The sequence below is a fragment of the Ahaetulla prasina genome, chromosome 3, assembly GCF_028640845.1.
Source record: "Ahaetulla prasina isolate Xishuangbanna chromosome 3, ASM2864084v1, whole genome shotgun sequence".
In the NCBI taxonomy this organism is placed as follows: Eukaryota; Metazoa; Chordata; class Lepidosauria; order Squamata; family Colubridae; genus Ahaetulla; species Ahaetulla prasina.
The window spans coordinates 128,134,067-128,160,533 of NC_080541.1; the positions used below are offsets into that span (position 1 = coordinate 128,134,067).

At 38.2% G+C, this 26,467-nt stretch overlaps 1 protein-coding gene across 1 annotated transcript in view; it reads left to right on the forward strand.

The window, feature by feature from the left end:
• Positions 1 to 17,021: 17,021 nt before the first annotated feature.
• HMCN1 (hemicentin 1) overlaps positions 17,022 to 26,467 on the forward strand; it is a 292,886-nt gene continuing 283,440 nt past the window's right edge. Inside the window, exon 1 of the mRNA XM_058177873.1 lies at positions 17,022 to 17,426. Coding sequence (XP_058033856.1) covers positions 17,132 to 17,426 — 295 coding nt within the window. The 5' untranslated portion in view covers positions 17,022 to 17,131. The remainder of the gene's footprint in view (positions 17,427 to 26,467) is intronic.

A 26,467-nucleotide genomic window follows, 5' to 3' on the forward strand; every position in this document is an offset into this window, starting at 1 on the left:
TCACATCTATACACTAGTGGCATTTGCAAGTGTTTGATCTTCTCTCCTTTCAAAGGGCAGAACAGTAATTTGCAGTAACAATTCCCAAACCCTTGCTGTGCTTATATTACATAGCATCACAACTCTGGGTTTGTCACTCAGATTACTTAAAGGTCAAAATGATTTCATTCTGATTGACTAAAACTATGAGTTAAGAGACAGTGTCCTTTCATGTAATTGAGAGTTACAGGAGGAAGACTGTTCTCTCAATGGGAGGGAGAAAAAGCTTTCATTTGTGTAGGTGAAGGAAGCGGTCAGATCCAAGAAGCTTTTGTGGGGTCATTAAGTGTCATTTGAGCTGCTCTGATCCTATTTGTGTAAAGAAACTTCCTGTGTTGATAAGGTTGCCCTTGGTAATGATTTACTATACTTTACCCTTGGTGTGACTCAGGTCACTGTAAGGTTGTCCTTGGTAATGATTTACTGTACTTTATCGGTGGTGTAACTCGGGTCACCAGTCTAGACTTTAGTCCTGACATCTATTCTGGTAACCATAAACTGTGTAAAGACAGAATAAGAAAAAGAATGGATTATTCAGGATGGCTTCCTTTTGAGTCCAGACTGACAGCAGGATGCAAGTGGTCCTCACTTAATAGAATAGAATTGCATTCTTTTAACTCTTCAAACTTAAAGGGGTGAGGAATGAGTGATAGTTATGAGTGACAGTTTCAAGGAGATCATGATCTGGGTGCTGGGTGCCTGGCTCACAATAACAATGTCATACCATCCTGCAGTCATCTGATTGCCATTTGCAGCAGTGGTGGGTTTCAAATTTTTTTACTACCAGTTCTTGGGGCATGGCTTAGTGAGCGTGGCAAGGGTACTGTAAAATACTGTAAAATCTCCATTCCCACACCACTCCAGGGGAAGGTAACTACAAAATCTCCATTTCCTCCCAATGAGCTGGGACATGGGAGGCAGAGAATAGATGGGGGCGGGGGCGGTCAGAATTTTTACTACCGGTTCTCTGAACTATTCAAAATTTCCACTACCGGTTCTCCAGAAATGGTCAGAACCTGCTGAAACCCACCTCTGATTTGCAGGCTTCCTAAAGCAAATTCAATAGGGAAACTGGTAGAAGATTGCAAATGGCAACTATGTAATGTCCTTGGTTAATGACCCAGTTGCTTAATAATGGCAACTAAAACTGCTGGAATTTCTATCACTAAGTGGTGCAGTAACATGATGTTAAATGAAATCTATAGCTATATATCAATTCAGGACAAAAGTCTAGAAGGAATTTGCCATTGCCTTCTTCCAGATCTTTTTGAAACGTCTCAATCTATTTCACTGTGTCCCTACTTAACTTTCTGGAGTATCTCACCTCCGAAAGGAGGTGGTATGGAACCTGATTTCTGTATTTATAAAATATTCTCCTCTTGATTTTTGGAAATGACTCTTATAAGGCCAAGGCTCTTACAGGCTTGCTTTACATATTGTTTCAGAAAAAAGAGATGTACTTCAGTCTTTAAGATGGACAAAAGACCTACTTTCTTAGTCTGTGTTTTCTTTAAGTGCTGTAGTCCAGAATCAGACTAAGGCCAGATCTGCACTTTCATCTTGCCCCAATGTGAGCCCATGGCACTTATAATTTTGGGAAGATTTCATCATCCACCACCACACTCTGGCCAGCAGCTAATACACTCTGCCTGTATTAATTGATGCCCCATCAAAAGTAGTGTTTTTCATTTGCATGTTGGAGTCCCTGATCTCTGGTCTTGCGCTGTCATTAGTTTTTCCATATTCATCAGTGGAATAGTGAAAGGCTTTTGTTTTACAAGTTCATTGATGGAATTGTCTAGTTTTCTCCAGTTGAAACTGATAAGAAATATACCCCTTTCCCTTTCTAGTCCAAGCAATAGGAAGAACAGTATGACTATTGTGTAAAAAGAACAGGGAAACCATCAAGCAGAGGCTGTGGTAAGTGTGCTTCAGACAGACGATCAAACCACCATCCTGGTCAATTCAAAGGAAGCTTTGTTGAAATCTGCAGTGTGGAAAAGCCATAAATACCAGAGCTATTCCTCAGAAAGAAAAGATGTGGAGACCCTAGAAAGAATGCAGAGAAGAGCAACTAAGATGCTAAAGAGTGTGAAGGATAAATCGTACAAGGAATGGTTAAGGAAATGTCTAGGCTAAAAAAGAGAAGAATTAGGGGGGATATGATAGCTGTTTTTTGGTACATGTGGACAGGGGTCAACTTATTTTCCCAAGCTCCTGAGGGTAGGGCAAGAAGCAATGGGTGGAAGTTTGTCAAAGAGAAATCCAACATGGAACTAAGAAGAAATTACTTGACAGAATAATTAATCAATGGAACAACTTGTCTCCTGGAGTGTGGGTGCTCTATATCACTGGGGGTTTTCAAGAAAAGATTGGACAATCATTTGTCTGGGATGATATAAGGTCTCCTGCCATGGGCAGGGGTTTGACTAGAAGACCTCCAACATCCCTTGTAGTCCTATGATATGACACGATCCTTTCCTGTCCTGTCCTGTCCTGTCCTGTCCTGTCCTGCCCTGTCCTGCCCTACCCTACCCTACCCTACCCTACCCTACCCTACCCTATCCTTTCCATCCCATCCTTACAGAGCATGTCTTTCTATTATTGGTGCCCTTTCGTTGTATGGAAGATTGTGTAGTAGAAGAGCTTTTGTAATGTAATTGATTTTTTCTACCTGTGGTGTGTGTTTTTGAAAATTATAATGAAACACAGTGTGTTAACTTACAGCCTTGTAGAGCATCAAAACTGGCAGCCAAGCTTAATGAAAAAGGCACTTTGAAAGGTTCCTTTTGCAAGCAATTCTTAACATAAACTTTGAAGTGGATTTCTTGCTAAACCATGATATCTCTTAATGTAAGCCGCTGAGCACTGCACCGCTGATGAACGGGTTTAAGTCACTTCAGAAGAATGAATTAAAATAATAAAAGCAGTTAAATCTGTAGTGACTGATGGAAGATAAGCCTGCTGCTGTGTTCTATTTGAGAGCAAGACAATAAGGCCAAATATTTTAGCAAGATGTTCCATTCAAGACTTTCAGCTGAAGCTGCAGGAAATGGCTCTGTATAACAAGGATTTGGGAGCCCTGTTTTTGTATGCTTTGTAGAGACTTTGATGAATCATTTTACAAGAGGAAGAAATATCAGGCCTATTATTCTTTCCAAAATTAAGGCTAGACTATTTTGGTTTGGAGGAAATGGAAATGAGTGAAGCAGCAGGCAATAGTAATTCCCTCCACAGTCTGGGATGAATTTATGATACCATGAAAGACAGTTTCCTTGTGTGCTGTGATTTCATTTCAGATGCAGCAGTAGGAAAAGTGGCCAACCATCATTATCCACAGTGTTGTTGAGTGAAAAGGCCCATAATCAAAGAACTATTCTCTTTTAAAGGTAAACATAATCTTGTTAATCACCAAGAATCTGGACTGTAATGTCTTGGGCTGCTGAAATCTTTTGGCTAAAATCTTTGACAAAAGAAAATAAACACATCCCTGAATTACTTTTATACAAAGGAAGAAGATAAAAATTATCTTAGTATAATTGGAAACAGAGTTTTAACAAACCAATATGGAAAAAGATCTCTTCACTACATCAGTATTGGTACTTTCAAAACTAGCTGTGCATACTGTGTGGTCTTGCAAAGTTGTGACTATTCTTAATAAATAGCAAGCGGTGAGGAAAAATGCAAGGAACAATAAATAATTGATATCACAACAGCACTTTGTTGTTGTATCTGTAATATTAATTACCCCTGAAAATTTCAAAGTGCAGGTAACATAAGAATAATGAATTGTAGGGGGTGGAAAAAAATTGTATCTATCTTATTGATATTTAGCTGTTTTCAAATCAGCAGCAGTAACTTGTTCCACTTATTTCAAAGGGATTGTGAATGAATTGCAGTTTGATCCTTTGATCTGGAATCACAGTAAAATGTTAATCCCTAATTTATCACTGTTGAACTAAAAATATTTCAATTTTTTTTTCTAAATTACCAGCAGAGGGTGATAGAGCTTACAAATATTCTTAGTATCTATTCAGATTTGTTTTGTGGGTGAAAGCAGTGGTGGGCTCTAACCAGTGTTACTACCGCTTTGCTTCGCGCAAGTGCATTGACTGTGACAGGGTTCCAGAAAAACCTCTTCTGCATAAAAAAACCTCTGAAGCCATTGTCTTTCAAAGTTCTTTACTAGCATAAGGAAACTGGCACACAATGAGTGAAATTCCAAAACTGAAACTTCCGGATTCTTTTCCCAGTTATACAAACCCCAAGAGTCCCACCCCCCTAACCCCTTTGCCGGTCACATGGTCCAACGTTCTTCCACTTTATTTGAAACCTCTTCTTGCCACTCCTTCTGCAGATGTGAACACAATCCAACCTTGACTGCTTGAAGAATGTTACCATACCCCTCAACCCCCCTTCTTCCCCTCAGGGGAGAAATGTGGCAGCGTCTGGAAACCTACGGCCTAGTATGGTTTCCAGGCCTGACAGGCGTCCCACCTTGCAAAAGAAGCTATATCCTAGGAAAGAAAACAAAGAATTAATAAAGAAGAGTGTCGGTGGTCCGCACTTCCCTTCTATCCCCCTCTCCCCCCCCCAAGAGATTTTTTAGGTTTGTCAGGGAAAGTGTCGTGAAATTGTTTAATCAAATTGTCAGCATTTACTTTCCAACTTTTGACCCAAGCTGAACAGCTGAGGCATTGCAATCCGCTGTGCTGTACCTTTCAGCTGGGCTAAAAACTGTGGAATAAAGGTAGTTATAGCACAGGGGTGGACGGGAGGGCCCAGATGATGGTCAGAGCTGTCAGTTCAACATCTCCGCTACTGGCTCTCCTGAACTGTGGAGAACTGGTAGCAACCCACCACTGGGTGGAAGGTGATATAGTCAGACAAATATAGAACATAAATTTGCTAATGTAATAATGATTGTTTTAAAAAAGTGGGCATTTTGTATTGTTGAGGAGGGGGCAGGAATGGAGTTTGAATGGAGTTGAAAGTTACCTTCCTTTCCAATGCTTTTATGGCTATCAGGATGATTGATCACATTTAATCAAACAGATGAATTAATGCTGTATCATATGTTTATTCTTCACAGGCACAAATAATCTGAACTTGTGCATAAGAGCACAAATGTGCCTACCGTTCCTGTCCTATTGTTTCTTCCCCTATGTATATATATGTTTATAGTACCTTGTTTCTCCTCATATATATGTTTATATATTATATAATCCTTTATGCAATGCTTGTATATATTGTTACGACAAATAAAAATAAATAAAATAAATAAATAAACTTCTGTAGAATAAATACAGGAAGTGTTTAAACTCTGTGGGTTTTCTCATCTGAAACCAAAGTTTTAATGGGAAAAGTCCTTTACGTAGTAAATATAGATAATTCCTCCTACCATTTATCTTCAAAAGAATGACATAAATTTGTGATGAAGCATTTAGCTCTTAAAGCATTTAACATGAAAGAACAAATAATTATATTATTTAATATAATAAAAAATAATAAAAATCTTAAAACAATAGAAAGCAATAAGATCAGGAAGTAAATGACGCCTGTTACCTATGCCAGAATATTTTTTGTAATAAACAGTAGAGTTCATTACACTTGTAGATGAAAAAGAGACAGGCTTGTGAAAAAAACAAAACTGCTGTCTTTTTTAAAATAATTTTTTTATTGTTTTAATGTGATACACAATCTGACAAACACACAACATATAACATACAAATATCTCCTTTTTCTAAACAGTGTTTCTTAGTGGTCTTCTTTCGATTTTATACCTTTCCCTATATATCACATTTGTTATTTTATTTTCTTTCTTATCCCCTTTTCTTTATTTACATTAAATTATCTAATACTAATAGCTTTACTTTTCTAGATTCTCATATATTTATTATTTACATATTGTACATTGCAGCTGCCTTTTAAGCCTCCAGAAAATATGGCCCTGCTACGAACATACAATTGTTGCCTCTATTTGGACAAAGTGCCACCGGAGTTAAATAACAAAGTCCAACAGCTTCAATGCTTTGTTTGCATCTAGCTGTAGTAACTTAGTAATACTTGTTTCCACCTCCAGTTTTTCAGGGAATAATTCACTGGACATCTTTTTTGCAGCTGTAGAGCTGTGATGGTGAACCTATGGCACGCATGCCAGTGGTGGCCCACAGAGCCCACTCAATGCCCAGGCCATTTTTTTGGGCAGACTTTGGGTCTTTTCCTGGGCTGTTTTCAGGATGCTCTTTGGGCTCTTTTTTGCCATCACTGCCCTAGAGTGTGTGAAACATAAGACACTTATAACCTCTCCTGCCTTTCTGGTAATAAAAGATTTAAATATTGAATATTTCCCATAGGAGAGACACGAGAGGAGTGGAATAAAAACATATCAATTTGGAAGAAAAGCAAAGCTTACTGGAAATAAATAAAATCAATTTTTTATATAAAAGAGAAAATGTAAACATAACTTTAATTTTAAATATTGATATGCAAATATTCAGCAGTGGAAAAAATCAAATTGCAGAGCGACTCAGATTATTAAATAATAACAATGTTATGCTCCGAGTAGACCACAGGATGGCAGTGGTCTGCTAAAAATAGGATCTCTCCATCCATTCCAAATTCCAAATAAAGAGAAGAGAGAATCATTATCACCAGAAAATATTAAAGAGAAGACAAAGATTAGATCCTTGGGAACATGCCTGAACTCAATGTTGACATTAAAAATTCAGTTTCCTAAATTATACACAGAATTTAAAAAATCTTCGATTTAGTAAAGGTTATAATCCAAACTTCTTTCTAAACCTTCACGCTTGTTATCTACTACCTTAGAAATAGTCTTTAAACCAATATTTCCTTTGTTTTTCAATTCACTTGTACCTTTTCACAGATTTCTGGAGATGGTGCATTCTATTCGTGTTTCAGTCTATATTCAGAGACTTCTGTCTCATTTTAAAAGGAATAAGCCCCTTTTTTTAATTCCAAGAGGCACTAGGAGTAGATAACCCTCTCAGTCTTTGGGTGACAAATTGCATCACTCCTTACTAAAGATATTGACACTGTCTATAGTCTGCTTCACAAAATATAGATGGGGAATGTATGAGTTCTCCATATGGGTATAACGTTTGGAACAATATAGTTATGTTATCATTATAGCTTCCAATTGAATCTACTAGTCATTCACCAAAGGTTGAAGTGCTCTATCACTAAGTAAATTTCTATATTTTATTTATTTATATCACATCTGTATTATTTTTATTAAAAATTCAAAGCGGCAAACATACCTAATATTCCTACTTCCTCCTGTTTTCCCCATAACAAACACTATGTGAGGTGCGTTGGGGAGAGCAAGAGAGTGTGACTGGCAGAGGTGGGTTTCAGCAGGTTCCGACCAGTTCTGGAGAACCGGTAGCGGAAATTTTGAGTAGTTCTGAGAACTGGTAGTAAAAATTCTGACTGGCCCCATCCCCATCTATTCTCTGCCTTCCAAGTCCCAGCTGATCAGGAGGAAAATGGAGATTTTACAGTATCCTTCCCCTGCCATGCCCACCAAGCCATACCCACCAAGCCATGCCACATCCACCAAGCCACACCCACAGAATCGGTAGTAAAAATGTTTGAAACCCACCACTGGTGACTGGCCCAAACTAATCCAACTGGCTTTCATGCCTAAGGCAGGACTAGAATTCATAGACTCCCAGTTTCAAATCTGGTGCCTTAACCAGTAGATCTGACTGGTTATATCCCATTGATAATATCAAATGGGCTCTGAAGAAATCACATGTATTTTGTAAAATGGAATACAAAAATGCAAACCAATTTCAAAATTAGAACAATTACATTTGAGCTAATATAGGTACTTCTTTTACTGTACACGTGGCAATATTTCCCCAAGCGTTTCAGATATAAATTGCAGTGATATTAATATAAAACTTATGTGTCAAAGAGAAGGGGGAATGGAAAACAGTAAAAATAAATCCTTGGGGGAGAGGGGCATGAAAGTGGAATATTTTGCCACCGGAAAAGTCTAATTTTTCATTTTAGAACATCCATACATATATATAAGCTTGTTCTAATGGAGATTCATCAACTCCAGTGCAATATTGTATTGCTACTATTCTAACATTCCTGCTGCCAAAACAGCCTTTGGCATTCTGAGCCCGTTGCTTGTGAAAACATCAGAAGGCAATTGCTGTTCTTCCACACTGCAGGAAGAAATGATTCAAGATCTAAGAACACAGCACTGAAAAGTTCCCCCAAGAGTCTAATATTTCAACTTCCTTGTATTGAAGGAAAATGTACTACACCTAAACCACCCCAACAGATGTTTATCAAATCCCTGAAACCTTGCTGGAATTTTCCTGATTTCCTTATGTGTCTTCCCTTCCTGCCTCTGATTTCTTCAGTATTCTTGTGGTAGATGTTTTAATGTTTGGTCTAAATTTATATGATGCATACAGGGAGGAGGAGGAGGAGGAGGAGGAGGAGATGATGGCGATATTGCCATTCAGATATGATTATAGTTCTTGGGGAAAGAAAATTTGGAATAGCATATTCCCTCTTTTACTTAATGAGAACACATGGGAACTGACTAATCCATTGGTTGTTAATAATGAGTTGTAACATCTCCTGGAAATGGAACAGTATAGAGTGCCAGGATCAGGCCCATCATTAAAGAGAATGAGGTGGCTGAAAATTATTGCTGTCATAAAAGGAGGCATCTTAACTGGATTCGTGATGTTTATTGCCAGTGATGGAGGGTGTACATTATGCAGTTTACTTCCTTCAGTACTGGAAATATTGATTAGCTTTGAATAGGTGAATGTATATCATGGATTACTCTGCCTCAGGTGAAAAAAAAATGTCTGGGGTCAACCCTATCAGGTACCTCCATGATTGGTCAATGAGAACAGAGTTGTCAGGAATGTGGGAGGAAGGTATATCAGTGCTGTCATGCCCCTTTCAGTTTCTGATGGAAGAATGTTTTTTTTTTTACAATATTGTATCTGGGTGAGATTCAACTGTTCAACTACTGTAGAAAAGGAGAGAGAAAAGATAGGCTGCTTTAATGAGATCATTCTTCTCTTTATTTCTCTCCTTACCTGAGAATGTCACCATGCTAATGCTACCATCAAACATATACTTCAAAATACACATATATAAATCCAGATGGATGCAAAAGAGCTTGACCATTAAAGAAGGTGTGAGAGAAAACTCAGTTGTTTACGGGACGGGAAATTGCTTGAATTTCTGTGGTTGCAAAAATTCAGGAATACGTGCTGAGATGGCTTTACCAGCGCAGAGGCTTTGTGAGAAAGGCACACTCTTGGATAAATCCTGCTGTGCAGTTCCCATCATTGAAGGAAACATCAGCATCATTCCTCTATCCTACAGAGTAGTGGTTACAGAAGCACTTATTTCTGTATAAATCTTCATTATTTTACCTGGCGTTGCTTCCAGCCTTTTGTGCAATTTTTTTGCATTTGTTTTGCTGTTTTGTACAGAGGTTTTAGCCTCCATCGATCATCTATATCAGTGATGGCGAACTGTTTAGACACCGAGTACCCAAACTGCATGCATGCGCATGCCCAAACTGAAAGGTGCATGCACGAATGCGGACATGCATGGGCATGCGCACATGCGCAGCAGAGGCCCGAAGATAAGCTGGCTGGCGGGAGGCAGAGCATCTCAACACTGACAGTGCAGCAAGATCTTTTTCTTTCGTGAGCTTCTGTTTCATCGTTTCCAGGGAAAGAGAAGCTCATGAAAGAAACGTCCCAGAGATCTGACCTGGGCGACAGTGTGCGTGCCAGCAAAGAGGGCTCTGTGTGCCACCTCTGGCACTCGTGCCATAAATTCACCATCATGGACCTATATGACAGAATAATTTAAGTGCAGTTTTGGGCTCTTCTGAAAAATGTAATCCAGCAAAGAGAAACTTGGACTTGTTATTTCTTAATGGAAATGGTTTCAGCATTGGCCGAAGAGCACCTGGAGCTTTATGTTCTATTAGTTATGTTCTGCTATCACAGAATGAAGAATTATCCATTTAGAGACACTGTTTTCCTAAATGTATTTGCATATTTGCTAAGCTTTGAAGGAAAGTGACCATTACCGCGAATAAATACCATTTATTCCACAGATTTTTGAGCATTTCAGTGAACATCACAGAGTGACAGAGGGAGCTGGTTTTTCATGGCTGGGATTTTACTGTATCCATTTTGTATTCCTCTGGCTAAACCCTTGCTTCTCATGATGTCCTTAGTGAAAAGGGAGGAAAAGAGAATGCAAACATCTGCTTTTTATAAGCCAGTCCAAGCCGTCATAACTTGATCTTAACAATCATGAATAATTTTCCAGTCACAATGTGATGAAGCCTGGATTGCTGTGGCTAATTATCTCTCTCTCTCTCTCTTTCTCTTTCCCTCTCCCTCCCTCCCTCTGACAGCAAATAATGCAAGTTTGCCCCATCAACAAAATACAAAATAAATACATCTCTTCTGTCATATCCATAAATTTGTCACAAGCTATAAATACAGCTCTTGGCCACATCCATTATTTGAAAACTATAGTCTGATTTTTGAATGTAGCTTTAAAACATGAAAGTGTTAATAGTATATGGCTCTTAAAGCAAGCAAGGAACCTTTGTCCCATAGCTCTGGGGCTTGTTTTCGGAATGCTCAGAGGCACTCCAGGGCAGTGGTCTGCAAGCCTCTTCTAAATTTGTTACATGTCATATTCAGAATTACTGCCTAGTATTCACAATAAGATATGCTGAGTTCCTTCCTTGCCTCTCAGGCCTGCTGGGATTCGGTGTGGGCAGCGCTTAGCCCTGAAGAGTGCAAGAAGGCAAAGGTTATGTACAAGTCATAGCAGAAGCTTCCATTAGTTCATCTTTGCTGTTTTATGGGAACCCCATGCTTTAGGAAAATCCAACGCATTTGGGAAATAAATGCCACCCCTGCACAGAATCAACATATCATAAATTGTTCTCCAAGCCTGAATTATACTGAGAGTAAAATGGATTGGAAGGGAGAGCCTTTTTTTTTTTTTTTTAAAGAAACATGTCCAGCCCTAACATTAGACCAAGCGAGTCAAACCTCTCAAGCAGAAAATGCTGGAGGGAGATGGTGCACTGGTGGCAGTCATTTACCGTTGCCTTTTAAATTTCCTGGCTCTTTTTGCTTCTGCTAGATGAACTAATAACATGATTTTAGTCCCTTAAAGAAGTCTGCTGGCTTAGGTGTCCTGGTAAGCCTTCAACAACACAAAGAATGGGGAAAGTCAACTGCTACCCTGTTTCTCCCAAAATAAGACATCCCCTGATAATAAGCCTAATCACACTTTTGAGCGCATGGCAATAAAGCCAAGCACTTATTTCAAGGTTCAATAAAATATAAGACAGGATCTTATTTTTGGGGAAACACGGTAGTTTAGCCGTTTCGGAATATAAATAGGAAAAGTGTCAACCTTCTTTGCCTCTTCTGGAAATAATATTTTGGACCAACTCTGCTTGGAACAATGACAGACAGCATGCAAAAAGCTGGTCTAGAAAGCCTGTCTCTTGGATGCCCCTCTCTCTGAAAAGCTGCTTTAGAGTCTGGGAGCCCCAGACAGACATGTAGGTAAAATAACACAAAGTTTAACCCTTTGCATCTGAATGGGAATTTTAAACACACCATCAAACTGAGGAGGTTAGTCATCAGTCACCATGTCAATCGTGCTCTCTAAGGATTCAACCAGATTCATCATTTGTCCACATCATCACACATTCTACTGCACATCTGCTTACCACTTGACAGCATGAAACAAGCAGTGTGTAGTCATTCTCTCTTGTATGATTAACCAAGTGAAGGAGAGTGGAACATGCTGTCAAAGTTTGCCTCCTTCAAACATACCATTTGACATTCTGCATGAATCGGGTGTGTGTGAGGATCTAAAGTGGAGGGACTCTTCCATAAGCAGCTTGCACAATCTGGAATCTTCTTGCTGTAGAAGGCAAAAACAATGAGAATGGATCATATTGGAGTGAGAGGGACTTGCCAGGCATCTTCATAGGAAGAGGGGGGGAGGGAGAGATATGGAGGGAGGGAGGAAGAGAGTGAGAGAGAGAGAAGGAAAAAAGGATGAGGAGAGGGGAAGGGAGGGAGGGAGAGAGAGAGAGAGAGAGAGAGAGAGAGAGAGAGAGAGAGAGAGAGAGAGAACAATTTTGTCTAGATTATCGGTAGCCCTTTTCAGACATTCTTGTTCCAGGTTTTTTTGGTGGGGGGGGTGTTTCAAAATCAGCAAGGTGGAAGATGGAATGTAACATTGGCCCGGATGAAAAATTAATAACCAAGATTTTACAACTATTTACTACAATTTGATAGAGCCGAAGACATAGTAAAGGGACCTCTAATAGCTTGGGCAAAAAATGTTGGGCAAAATATTGAATTGGGAAACAATTTGGAATAGAAATTACAAATTAACCAGCTCGACAAACAATAAAGGGAATCAATAATATATATATATATAATATAAAATGTTTTACTCTTGGTATTTGGCACCTTCTAGATTGGCAAAAATATGTTCAAATTTAAGCCCCAACTGTTGGAAATGTGGGCAAAAGCAAGGTACCTTCTTTCATACATGGTGGTTATGCTCTGAAACAAAAAAAATATGGGATGAAAATACATAGATGGATACAGGAAGTAACAGGCTTCCAGATAGAATACACACCAGAATTGTTTCTTCTAGGAATAACGAAAAGGAAATATGATAAAAAAAACAACATATATCATTTTACACATGACAACTGCTGCAAGATTGGCCTTCGCGCAATGTTAGAGAAGCACAAACATACCCTCTGAAGACTTAATAATTAAAAAAATATTTGATTGCAGCGAAATGGATAAATTGACATTTGAATTGAAAGGTTTGATGGACTCTGATTTTTACGTAATATGGGAGAAATGGTACAACTGGACAGAAAATAGAGAAAAGGAAAAAAAACCCAGATAAAATAATAATAATAATAATAATAATAATAATAATAATAATAATAATAATAATAATAATAATAATAATAATAATAATAATAATAATAATAATAATGTTTTAATTTGTATACCGCCCTTCTCCCGAAGGACTCGGGAAGGAAATAGAATGTAGATTTAGTAAAAATGTAGAGTACACGTGAACTGTAGTGTGATGATATGTAAATGGTCACAGTTTATTTTTTTATTTTTATTTATTTATTTTTGTCGCACAGTATATATAAGCATAAGCATGAAACAACTATACAACACATAGGCATTTATATGACTATGAATATGTAATAACTATATTAATTGGATATAACGAAGGAAAACAATGCACAAGAGGTGAATAAGAATTGTTTAACTGTGGAAACTCAATAAAACAAATTAAAACAACAACAAAAAAGGCAGGATTGTACTGTGACATCTTGATGATTTGGGATCCCTCCCATGCAGATGCTACTAGATCAACGTACCACAATTGTGGTCCTATGACCGCCTAGGGGTTCCCCCAAAACCCTCTTCAGGAGTCCATGAAATCAAAATTATTTGCTAGCCTTCATTGAAATATAATACAGTACAGGTAGTCCTCGACTTAACAACAGTTCATTTAGTGATTGATTGAAGTTACGACAGCATTGAAAAAAGTGACAGCCATTTTTCACACTTATAACCGTTGCACCATCTCCATGGTCACATGATCAAAATTCGGATGCTTGGCAATTAACTCATATTAATGAGGGTTGCAGTGTCCTGGGGTCATGTGACCACCTTTTGCGACCTTCTGACAAGCAAAGTCGATGGGGAAGCCAGATTCACTTAACAGCTGTGTGGCTGCATTAACAGCTGCAGTGATTAACTTAACAACTGTGACAAGAAAATGGGGCAAAACTTACTTAACAAATTTCTCTTGAGCAAAAGCAATTTTGGGCTCAGTTGTAAGTAATTATACTTACAATTATATACAGTTATACATAATTATAATACAATTATAATTACTTACCGTATTAAAGTCCCATTAAATAATCATGAGTGGTAGTGGAGGCCGATATTATTAACATCCTGTGCTAAGCACATTGGGCTATAAGGGTACTTCATAGTTTTCGATCTGTAGCTACAATCTCTGCATCCTTCCATTTAAGACTGATGCTTTTCAGGTCTTCCTGAAATATTTGACACCAGGTTTTCCTTGGACTTCCTCTTTGGCAGCAAATGTACCAGTTTTAATACTTAAGATAGTAAAAATTGATAAATATAACCTTACATGAGGATCTTTTGTGGATTTTCCATAATGAGGGTGAAAGTTCATACCAAACGTTTTGTTACCAAGCTAGATAAAATCTTCAGCGGAGTTTAGGGGATGACAGTGTCATATCCCCTAAACTCCACTGAAGATGTTACCTAGACTGGTAACGAAACATTCAGAAACAAGCTCGGAGAATGAACCTTAATCCTCGTCCTACACTCGAGCTATAGATAGTCGCCTCTATTGCAGGTCTTCCAAAATTTTTAAACATAAGAAGGGGTCCTGAGACAAAAATGTTTAAGACACACTGACTTAGATAAAACTAAGGCTATCCAGGCTAATTTGATTAGGTATATGATCAGTGTTAATTAATATAACATATGTAGATAGTCCTCGACTTACAACCATTCATTTAGTAACTGTTCAAAATTACAAAACCAATGAAAAAGGTCACATAAGTTTTTCACACTTATGATCATTGGTCACATGATCAAAATGTGGACTTTTGGCAACAGATGGTTGTAGTGTCCCAATATTTACTTTTTGCGACTTGACAAAGTCAGTGGGGAAACCAGATTCACTTAACAACCATGCTACTAACTTAACAACTGTAGTGATTCACTTAACAACTATGGCAAAAAAAGTCAGAAAATGGGACAAAACTCACATTGCAACATAAATTTTGGGCTCAGTTGTGGTTGTAAGTTGCAGACTACTTGTACTCACTTTGTACCTTCTCCAGATATTCTTTGGTGAAAGAGGATGGTTCTGTGGACAAGACAACATATCTGGTCATCTATTATTGTTGTGCAGAACTGGAATGCTATATTTGTTGAATGCCTCTGAGAGGATTGTTTTGGGGTAATCTCAGAGCTTGGTTTTTGAAAATCTAGCAAACACAAAATAGTAGGACAAAGAAATACACATCTGAGTCAGATCTGTGACCTTAAGCAAACAAGCTTTCCATGATTCCAAGAACACCTCATCCAGCCCTTACTGCTCTTCCTCTGAGGAAGAGACCCAAAGTGCTCATAGCCAGCCCTCATTTAATTTAAACTTGAAGGTGCTTCTACATAATTCATTGTATGAACGTCTGACTCCACTCTCGGTAACAAATGACTGAACTTTTCATACTGCTTTTGTCTGGACAATTTCTTTCAAAGACTGTCTACTTGTGTGTAGTGTGTATGTCTGTGTGTCTGTATGTATAATTATGCATATGAATCAGGGGTAATATTCAGCAGGTTCTGACAGGTTCTGGAGAACCCGTAGCAGAAAATTTTGAGTAGTTCGGAGAACCGGCCAACACCACCTCTGACTGGCCCCAAAGTGGGGTGGGAATGGAGATTTTACAATATCCTTCTCCCAAGACTAGGGAGGGAATAGGGATTTTGCAGCATCCTTTCCCTGGAGTGAGGTTGGAATGGAGATTTTGCAGTATCCTTCCCCTGGAGTGGGGTGGGAATGGAGATTTTGCAGTATCCTTCCCCTGGAGTGGGGTGGGAATGGAGATTTTGCAGTATCCTTCCCCTGCTGTGCCCACCAAGCCACACCGTGCCCTCCATGGTAGTAAAAAAATTGAATTCTACCACTGATATGAATGATTGAAGAATGTCAGGTCCAATGTTTTGTAGCATTTTGACTCTGCCCCTTTGAATTTAACAGAATAACAGAGTTGGAAGGGACCTTGGAGGTCTTCTAGTGCAACCCCCTGCACAAGAGGAGGCCCTATACCTTTCCAGACAAGAGGCTGCCCAGTCTCCTCTTAAAAAGCCTCCAGTGATGGAGCATCCAAAACTACTAAAGGCAAGCTAGTTAATGGTTCTCGTTGTTGGGAAATTTCTCCTTAGTTCTATGTTTTATGTTCACCAATTTTAAGAAATGTAAAAAATATCTTGGGCTGGCAAAAGTTTGCCTGACCAGTCAGTCAACATGATGGAGGGCAGCTGTGGCTTCTGATCTCAGCTGCAATTACTTTTCCTCAGGAACATCACAGTAGGTTTTACAAAGGAAATCCTATGCCTTTTGGAGTGTGAATTCTCTGCAGAGGCTGTTCTGCCTAGCAGAGCTCAAATTACTTGGAGCAGAGGGAGCTAGCATATGGCTAAGGAGAGACCCCCCTGGCTGGAAGTATATTTAAAACTTCTTCAATAAAGAAACAGCAGTGCCTCCTTCCTCTTACAGATACTTCCTCCCAAACCTAGTGACAAGTATGTGCCATGTTTTGTGACTGCTTACAAAAGAGGCTTTTCCTTGAGTGGTTTTTGTGGCACTCCAGGGACCTTAAATACCTTTTTTAAGAGATCACCCGAAAAGAGCGCCTCAAAGGCAAAGGTGGGGAAACGGGGTTGGCCAATGAGAAGGCGAGTTTGTTCTGAGCATCCACTTCTCATTGTCTTTGCAGCCGCCGCTGCTGCTGCAGCCACAGGCTTCCAATAGCAGCCGAATTTTGGAGAGCCTGTGCCTCTTGCCAAAGAATCCAGAGGTGGCAACAGAAGTAGCAGCAGCTGCGTGGGGGATATGAATGGAACTCCTCTCTTAGCTCAGGGAGAGGCTGCCAAACTCTTACAAACTGAGGCTGGGGAAGGGAAGAAGAACCGGCAACTCGCACAGGCAAAAATAGTTGTGTTTCTCTGCTTCTCCTGAATCTGTGCAAAGTTAAGTTTTTGTGGGGGGGGGGGGAAATAAGGAAGGTGGGGGAAAGGACTTCTGTTGCTGGTTTGAAAAAAAAAATCCAATGCATTCTTCACAACCGGACTGGATCATTTGTGGTGCTTGAGGTGGGAAGCTGAGCACGTTGCTGAGGTACCAGAGAAAAGGAGGGAAAGCCATGGGTTTCCATGACAATGTCTTCCTGCAGCCTGTAGGATTCTGCGCATCACTCTTTTTTGTACTCCTTGTTTTGCCTACCTGTGCCCAAGATGGAGTGGTAGAACCTGAGCCCGCTGTGGTGGAAGAAATCCCACAAGGAGCATCTACCTTGGCTTTTGTCTTTGATGTGACTGGCTCAATGTACGATGACTTAGTTCAAGTCATTGAAGGTGCCTCCAAAATTTTGGAAACCTCTTTGAAGAGACCCAAGAGGCCACTTTACAACTTTGCACTGGTTCCCTTCCACGATCCAGGTAAGGCAATATTTTCAAGTGCTCTAAAATTGGGAGATACTTAGAAAGACATGCCTGTACAGATAGTTGGGGATTTTTAAAGGTTTATTTTAATAACAGAGGTTTGTGTGTCTGGGGTGTAATTAAAATTAGATGCTCTTAGTATGTGTGTCTGTGTGTGATGTAACAAATAAAAGGACCAGGGATGTATGAGAACAGGTTGTCTTTGAATAGTGTTAGATTATAAAAGACATTATAAACATTATAAAAATAGAGACAGTACAGAATTATTTCTATTCATAAAACAGTGATTCTATTCATAAAAGAAAAGAAACTCCCCCAGAAGAAACTTCAAGAGACTTCCTTAATTAAATAAATGTAACTTCTGCAACATATTAATGTGCCAAAATAGGTGCATTGTTTGGGAATTGAATTGTGAATTGAAAACAGAGTTTATGACTGCAGAACATGGTTTTATTAACTATAAATGGCATCTATGGAGAAAATATTCCTAAACATCAGTTTATATTCAGTATACAAACATGCTATGTCATGTTTTCAATCAATGTTTTACAAATTTTAATGGTAAATGAAATACTTTTTCTTTTAAAGGCCCTTCCCTCAGCATAATAACCATGAATTACATACAGAACCCTTCACTTACCTGGTATTTCCTGGACTGGGGGATTTACCCTAAAACTCCCTTCACCCTTAGCCAGACAACTATTGCCCATGGGAACTGTAGTTGTCCGGAAGACTCCAGGTTGGAAAAGACAGGATATGTTTTATATATTCTTCAAAAGCATCTTTAACACTCCCCTGCTGAAACTCATTGAATTTCCCATGAAAAGTTTTTATGGCTGGTGCTTCAGCTGTCTCTTCATTGTCCCCCCTGCTTTCCTTCTACACACTGTCATTTGTGCATTCTTCCTGCTTTCTCTCCCACTCCATAGCATCTGTTTTCTATTCCTTTTTTTAGACTTTCTCTTCTTTTGACAAACATCTTTGGATGAAAGAGAACACAGACTGTCCTAGGCTGGGGCATAGGGCAATAAAAGTACAAACACCAAAAAACGTCTGTTTAAAAATCTGAACTTCCGACTACTTCTTTCTCCTGAGCTATTCTGGAATGAAGCCATCTGGAATTTGTTTGAGTTGTGGGAATGATAAAAGATATTGCCTTTTAGCTATGACTCTATTTGTTCTTTAAGGAAAAAATAGCCATTGAATGGTGAAATTCTCAGTATGATTGATAAGATAATAGGGATGCATGTGTAAAGCTATTTTTTGCTGGATAGTCTAGAGTTTTCCCCTCAGAATAAGAATTCGTTTTCTTTCTTTTGTTTTGCTTTTTGTTCATATAGGGCACCAACACATTTGAGAGAAACTGCCACTGCAGTGCAATGTGTACCAGCAGAGGGCCCAAAGATCTAACATTGGAGTCTCATAGTGGTATTTTAGATAACATTATTTACCCAACTTTCTTCCAGATTGTTAGGGAATTGGATGGGGTTAAATTGATTTCACTTTGAGCAACTGACAGTATTTAAGTGACCTTGCCAGATCCTCAGATCCTAGGTGCTGAAACACAATTTAAGACACAATAACTATAAGCTAGTTTTGTGGTGTGATTTTTCAAAACAATGGTTGTCGTGAAAAAAAACAACTATGTTACAGGATAACGACTTGACTAATTTTTCCAGTTTTAGATATGAAAGGAATTACTAAAAAGCTTTGGTCAGAAATGTGAATCCTACTTTTATTGAAGAAGTTCCTGTTCTATTGTTTCCTTTCATTCTATCCAATTAATATAGTTATTACATACTTATGCTTATATATATGCTTATATATTATATAGTTACTTTCATGCTTATGCTTATATATACTGTTGTGACAAAATAAATAAATAAAAAATAAATAAAATAAAAGTGCTCCTAGATGATAACTCTTGCTCCCTCTTGTTAAAGACATTGAATTTTTTTTAATTATTACTTTGTCAAGAACAAAGGGAAGAGCTTTTAATATTATTTTAAAGAAAGGTCTGGTAAATCACTAGCTGCTATCTAAGGACAAAGACATTCCTTGTAAGATGTTCAAGTTGTTAAATGTGCCAGCAAAAGAAGTATTTCCATCACAACCAAAACTTAAAGAGCAACAATAGCTATTCTTCCTCCAACTTTTCTTTTAAAAAAATCAAAGAAATACTGCCACTCACAGTATGTAGTGAGGTTTTTTTTGGTTAATATTATCCTGGAAATAAATAATAGCTGCATTCATGGGATTAGGAACTAGACAATAAAAGGAAAGGGAATCTTTATAGACATAAATTATAGGTGCTCTGGAGAACATAAAAAAAGATACTTTACAAGATGTGTTAGCACACATGAAACTCTATTCTTCTGAGCAATAAGTAACGATGCCCTTTGGTGGGCTTGCACGACTGCTTCAAAAACTGAGACTGATCGTTAGTGGTATGTGTTTGTACAAAACAGGCAATATTTTACTCAGACTGCCATATCCTGATCCGAATTCTAGCAATGGGATGGAATTTTTGACATCAGGTATACTCCCCTCATAAAATATCCCGTGAGCCAGAAATTTAAAAATACAGTTAAAACACATTTTAAATGTGATTTGGACAATCTTACTGAGATAATTATACAAGATAGTTGAATCTTGTATATAAGATAGTTGAAATTTGAAATATTCAGTAGAAAATTAATCAATTTTCATATAAGAGCTTTGGAATTTTATGAAATTTGGCTCTTCTTGGAACAGAAAATCCTAGAGAGAGAAGCATCCGGATGTATCTGCTAGTCCTTCTTTCAAGCCTTTCAGAAACAGAAGAGGCAAGAATAGAAAAATGTAGCTGAGAGAAGAAATGTGTAATTGATGCAAAAATGTGAACTGAGGAATTTGTTGGAATCAGGACAGAGATAGTTGGGGAAAGACCCTAGAGCAATGGTTTCTCAGCCTTGACAACTTCAAGATATGTGGTCTTCAACTCCCACAATTCCCCAGCCAGAGTGTTTCTCAACCTTGGCAACTTTAAGATGTGTGGACTTGAAGTCCTAGAATTCCCCAGCCACTGGCCTAGAGGTCAATTCCTAAGCCCTTTTCAATCAAGGCTTTGAAAGTAGCAAGGAGCCAGTGCTTTGGGTTTGAAGGAGACATATTCATGAGGGAAAATATTGGGAACACATGTTGATTGAGCTCAAATGCTGAAAGGCTGATTGTTGAAAGAAGGCTTTGGTGTTACTTGAGCCTCCTCAGCATGTTCTGATATTGGCAATATTTGTTAGGACATCCTGTGCAAGCTGGGGTTCTGCACATTCTCATTTTAATTTGGGTTGACTCCTCTATAGATTTGGTCTTGGACAAAGTTGCATCTTATTCCTGAGTTTTCAAGCCAATGTAAAGTTAATTGACAGCTGGTGGCAGTGCTTGGAATTTCCTGTTTGGAATTATTGCTTAATCAGGTTGATTATAATTGGTTCATTACTTGCTCAGGACCTAGATTTTGTAACTGGAGAAAACCTCTAGTGCTCTGTCTCTTTAAACAGGATTAAAAAAGGATATTTTGGTGATTCTCCCATCTCTGTTTCTGGGTTTACTCAGTGTTAAAAGGGGAGGAAGAAGGGTGGGAGGAAGACAAATGACATGTGGGGTACATCAGGGCTCAATGCATTCACATTTCCTGTTTATATGAGGCCACTGGATGAGGTCATTAGGGTCAAACATCTTTGGCATGCTGAAGATACCCAGCTGTACATTTTAACCCCAAGGCCAATCAGGTGATGCCTTCCAGGTCTTGTCTCATTATTTCGAGACTCTAGGTTTCTGGATGGAAAGAAGAAGTTGAAGCTCAACTCTCATAAGATAGATCTGGAAGCACTCCATCTTTAGTTCTGAATGGTGAACTCATTGATCCCTTTGAGAGGGGTGCACAATTGAGGGATCTTGGATTCACAACTCATAGCTGTGGCCAGGAAGGCCTTTGCACACATAATGTTAAGCCCTTATGTAGACTGGGAGGTTCTTAAGATAGATGCATATTGTGTGGCTATTTTCCAATTATTGGAGAAAAAAAGAGGTAGAAAAAAAGCCATCTAACTAGTAAGCAACACCTAGTCCTTATTATAGCTTCTTGCAACATACCTTCCATATATCTTGTCTAAGTTCCAAAAACCAAACTGGTTAAGAGTTTGGAGATATATCATTTTGTACATCTGGAGGGCTACAAATGGGAGAATATTTTTTAATATAAGAACGTAATTGTAACAGAGGGGCATTTTTCATTTGCTCTTTTGGATAAAGGCTTAAATGTTGGTGGCTTTGCTAAATAATTTTTTTAACCAATTGCCTATTTAAGAGCATCTTAGAGTGATAGTCCCTTTAATTTAGTGCTGGCAGCCTTTCTGGAAATCCTTGGAAAGCTGAAATGAGATGAAGAAATGTAGTTAAAGCAACTATTTCCTCAATATTAGATAAAGCTTAAGCAAAAAAAGACAGAAGAATGTAGAGAATTGTGTAAAATACGCAAATGCCAATGTTTATGTATAATGTCCATACCAATGCAAATCAGAATGACCAGTTTTAAGAGAAATAGGACCTCTTTTGCTACAGAAGGCCACCCTATGGCTCTTGTCTTTTACATAGACCAGGGGTCTCCAATCTTGGTCCCTTTAAGACTTGTGGACTTCAACTCCCAAAGCTGGCTGAGGACCTCTGGGAGTTGAAGTCCACAAATCTTAAAGGGACCAAGGTTGGAGATCCCTGACATAGACAATCTTAAGCATCCTTTCAGAGTATTCCTTCAGATATACCCCATAGCTGACCCAAAATATGACACCAATGCCAAGATTTGTATGAAATCTTCTGTTTGGACATGGCTATTCTTAACATTTTTAAAAAGTTGGGGCCCTCGATTAGGGCCAAGTCAAATCTAAAGGTTCCTGGGAGACGTTAGCATTCATGAGTGAGCAAATGCTCAACCCCTCCACTCTAGATTTGGTGTTCTTGTTATAGAAGAGTACAAAGAACTGGATAATAGAGCAGAACGAGAAGAAGTCGTAGATGACACTGAATTTGCTTTTTTGGAAAGCTGAGTAATGCATTGCTTCTTCTATATTACTTGACCTGTATCATCTCTTCCTGAAACTTCACCTTGTGCTAGGGAAGGAAGAGAGGGAAGAGTAATCGGGGTACTCCGAATAGTTCAAGAAATAGTACTTCTTCTCAGCTACCATTGTTTCCATCATCCCTACCCACTTGTTCAGTGTAATGCAGTGCTTACTGGAGGTGATGTCACCTCTCATGAGTTCTCCCAAGGTTTTGAGATCCTGGTTTTTGCTCAACCCAGCATTAATAATTTTTTAACCAAATGGTTTAAGTTGATCCTGTATATGTTCTGGATAATTAAGAGTTGTTAACCCAATCTAAGAGTTGTTAACCAAATCTTACGTAGCTTCTTTTCCAAAAACACCACACTACTGAGCATATAAAACTTTTGCTAGGCCAATTCTTGATTACAGCTCGCCTGTCTGGAACCCATATCACATTTCTGACATCAATACAGTGGAGCGTGTCCAGAGGTATTTTACACGAAGAGTTCTCCACTCCTCCGTAACCAGCAAAATACCTTATCCCACCAGACTTGAAATCCTGGGTTTAGAAAACTTGGAACTCCGTCACCTCCGACAGGACCTGGGTTTAGCTCATAGAATCATCTATTGTAATGTCCTTCCTGTTAAAGACTACTTCAGTTTCAACTGCAATAATACAAGAGCTACTAATAGATTTAAACCTAATGTCAACCGCTCCAATTTGGATTGCCGAAAATATGACTTCTGTAACAGAATTATCTGTCCTTGGAATGCATTACCTGACTCTGTGGTCTCGTCTCATAACCCCAAAAGCTTTAACCAAAATCTATCCACTGTTGACCTCACCCCATTCCTAAGAGGACTTTAAGGGGCATGCATAAGAGCACAAACGTGCCTACCGTTCCTGTCCTATTGTTCATTTCACATATATATATATGTGCTTATACTTCCTTGTTTCTCCCCATATATATGTTTATATATTATATAATCTTTTTGTGTGATGCTTTGTATATTGTTATGACAAAATTAAATAAATAAATAAATAAATAAATAAATAAATATATGAGGATAATGATGCTGATGAGTTCATTAAATTTCTATGGAGATTCTCAATCATCCAGGTCACGGTTGTCCCAAATCTTTGGGATTTCATTAAATTGATTATAGCTACCCACACCAATAGATTCATGGCTGGCTTTCAGAATCTAACACTAAGATAAATCAATTTAAAATAAAACAGACCAGACCCAAACAGCAAGTCAAACAGCACACACACACACACACACACCTGCCAAACATATTAACTTCAATTCTGGGATCAAAGCTATGTTTTAAGGGTTTTTCAGAACCCCAAGAGAGTGGGTGTCTATATCTGTGGAAGATGCTGTTCTAGTGGGTGGGAACCACAAAACAAAAGCACATTCAGTCTCACAAAATGCCAACTTTTAGTAAAAGGGAATTAGAATGCACCCACTCTGTCTGAACATATCAGATGTGCTTGAATATACCAGATGGCCAAAAACAATGGAAGAGAGTTGGTCCCTGTGCCATGAAGGGCTTTAAAGGTAACAACCAGCACCTTAAACTGCATCTGGAATCCAACTGACAGTCAGTACCAGCTCACGTAGCTCTGGTGGCAACTGGACACAATGAGAAGTGCCTAATATTGTTTAGACCACTAAACAATGTTTAGGCATTTTGAACAAGCAGCACCTTCTGGATAGTTTTCAAAGGCAGCCGGTGAGGATTCTTACAGAAATGAATTTGATAATTGGAATTCATTTTGAAAGCTAGCTTGATACTTGCACAAAATTATTTCCCAACCATATAGTGCTCAAGGGAGATGGGCTATAGAAATGATGACTGATCTGTATTCTAGTTTCACACAGAGTTTTGAAAATATGGGAAACAGGAAGGAAAAATAAAGTTTCTTCTTATTTAAGAAGATGCCACATTTAAAACCACATTTTAAAGCTTCTTACCTGGGCAACATTTGCAATTGGCTCTGTGCTTTAGAAAAATGGAAAGGCAATACTCTGAACTGGCACTTCTACCTTGGCCTCCATTCCAGTTTCCTTCCTTATATGAATTTATTTATAAGTTAAAGCTATATTCTGCTATTTGGTCATCAAAAGCTGTTAATTGCAGCTCATTAAAATACTCTCCACAGCTATACTTACCTTCATATTTTCCATCTGTTTGGACTCAGCATCTCTCCAAATTCCAGAGTTCCAAAATGCAAAACGAGTCAATCTATGCAAGCTGAACATTGTCAGATTTTCATAATTTCACATTATGGCTGCATTGATTGCAAAGGTGGACATTAACTCAGAATATACTGCTCTGTACAAAAAGATGGTAGATTTATCTATAATAATTGTAACTACGGTATGGATTGTTTTAAAATAATTATTTTTATTTTAGATTATTCAAACCTCTGCACAGAGGTTCTCACAGTTCTCACTTCTGTTTCAGGGAGAAGAAGATATGCAACTGGAACGCAGTCATATTGTTCAAATTAGTGTTGGGCATAGAAAGAGCTTAGTGTGGGAGCATAGAGAGGGTTAAATGTAAGCAGGAAGCCCATTGTAATTTTTAAAGCCTAGGCCACTAGTTAGTTTTCATGAGCTGCAATATCTCAAGGGAAGCTGAATATTATTGAAACATTTCCTGCATTCTCTTAGGCTGCACAATGGAATGCTGAAAATTGGTTTTGCAAAAGAACTCTTCTTTAAAAAAAACAGTGAGTTAAGTTTAGCTGGATTGTCCTGATTGTTTTTATTAATAATTGTTTTTGGAAAAGAAGAAAGAAAAAAGTCATTTGGGGAGAAATGAGATGCTTTTTTGTTTTGCAATTTCAAATAAAGAGAGGTAAAAGTCATTTTATTTGCAAGCATATCGTTTCTTTTCTTTTTTCTTTTCTTTTCTTTTCTTTTCTTCTCTTTTCTTTTTCTTTTTTCTTTTTAAAAAAACATTTTGCATGTCCATGTTGTCAGCTCAGTTTGTCTCACTTGGTTTAGCTGATTCTTGACAACTCAAGTTGATTGGAGTCCTCCTAAAAGATGTTGGTTTTGAAAAAAATCAGAATGTTCTTATCTATGGCAATTGACAAATACTGTTTCAAAAGTAGTATTTCCCTATAGGGGAGTGCATAAAAAGTACCCTTCTTCCAAATCATTAAAGCAGCAATGTCTTTTCCCAAGCATTTGTAGCTGTTTCATAAACTGTTCCTAGCTGTCTCCATACAAGCATGGATGTACAGTTCACAGTGAAGTAAACTATTTTAAAGATTTTAATTACACATAGGTGGTCTTTGGAGAAAAACACCACTTCTGAAGAATTTGCATAATTCTACTATCACTTGATGTTGTGATAATCACCCATTAATGAATCTTCATTGCATTTTGTTAATGATTATGAGGATATTATACTAAATGGCTTGGTTGACGTTACTGCAGTGCTTTCAGATAGTGAAATGAAATGGTATGGTTAGGATCCAGTTTAATTTAACTGGCATTCTTAGGGTCCAATTACATTATATGCTTAGGCAAGTCCTTTGGTTATCAAAAGAAAGCAAAGCCTGGAATACCTCTTTAATTATTTGCTTGATATTTTTATCCAGTGGATTCCTCTTTGCCTTTGCACACACTTACCAAGTTCTTTGACTGTAGATGTTGCAGAAATTAAATCATATTTAATTTCCTTTGCTTTTGCCTCTAACATTGCCTGAAAGAAGTGACACCATATTGCTTGCTTTTGTTCCTCCTGTGGTAGAATTAAAATATTTGTGGATATTTATTGGACTGCATCCAGATGTTTGGGTTCTGGAATCAAGGATTCAAATGCAAGTTTGAAATATAATTGTCCATGTGGTACATACGATTTTAATGACCTCTTATCACTCATTTTATGTACTAAAACAAGAAACGTTTACATTGCTTTGTCCTCAGGCCAGGA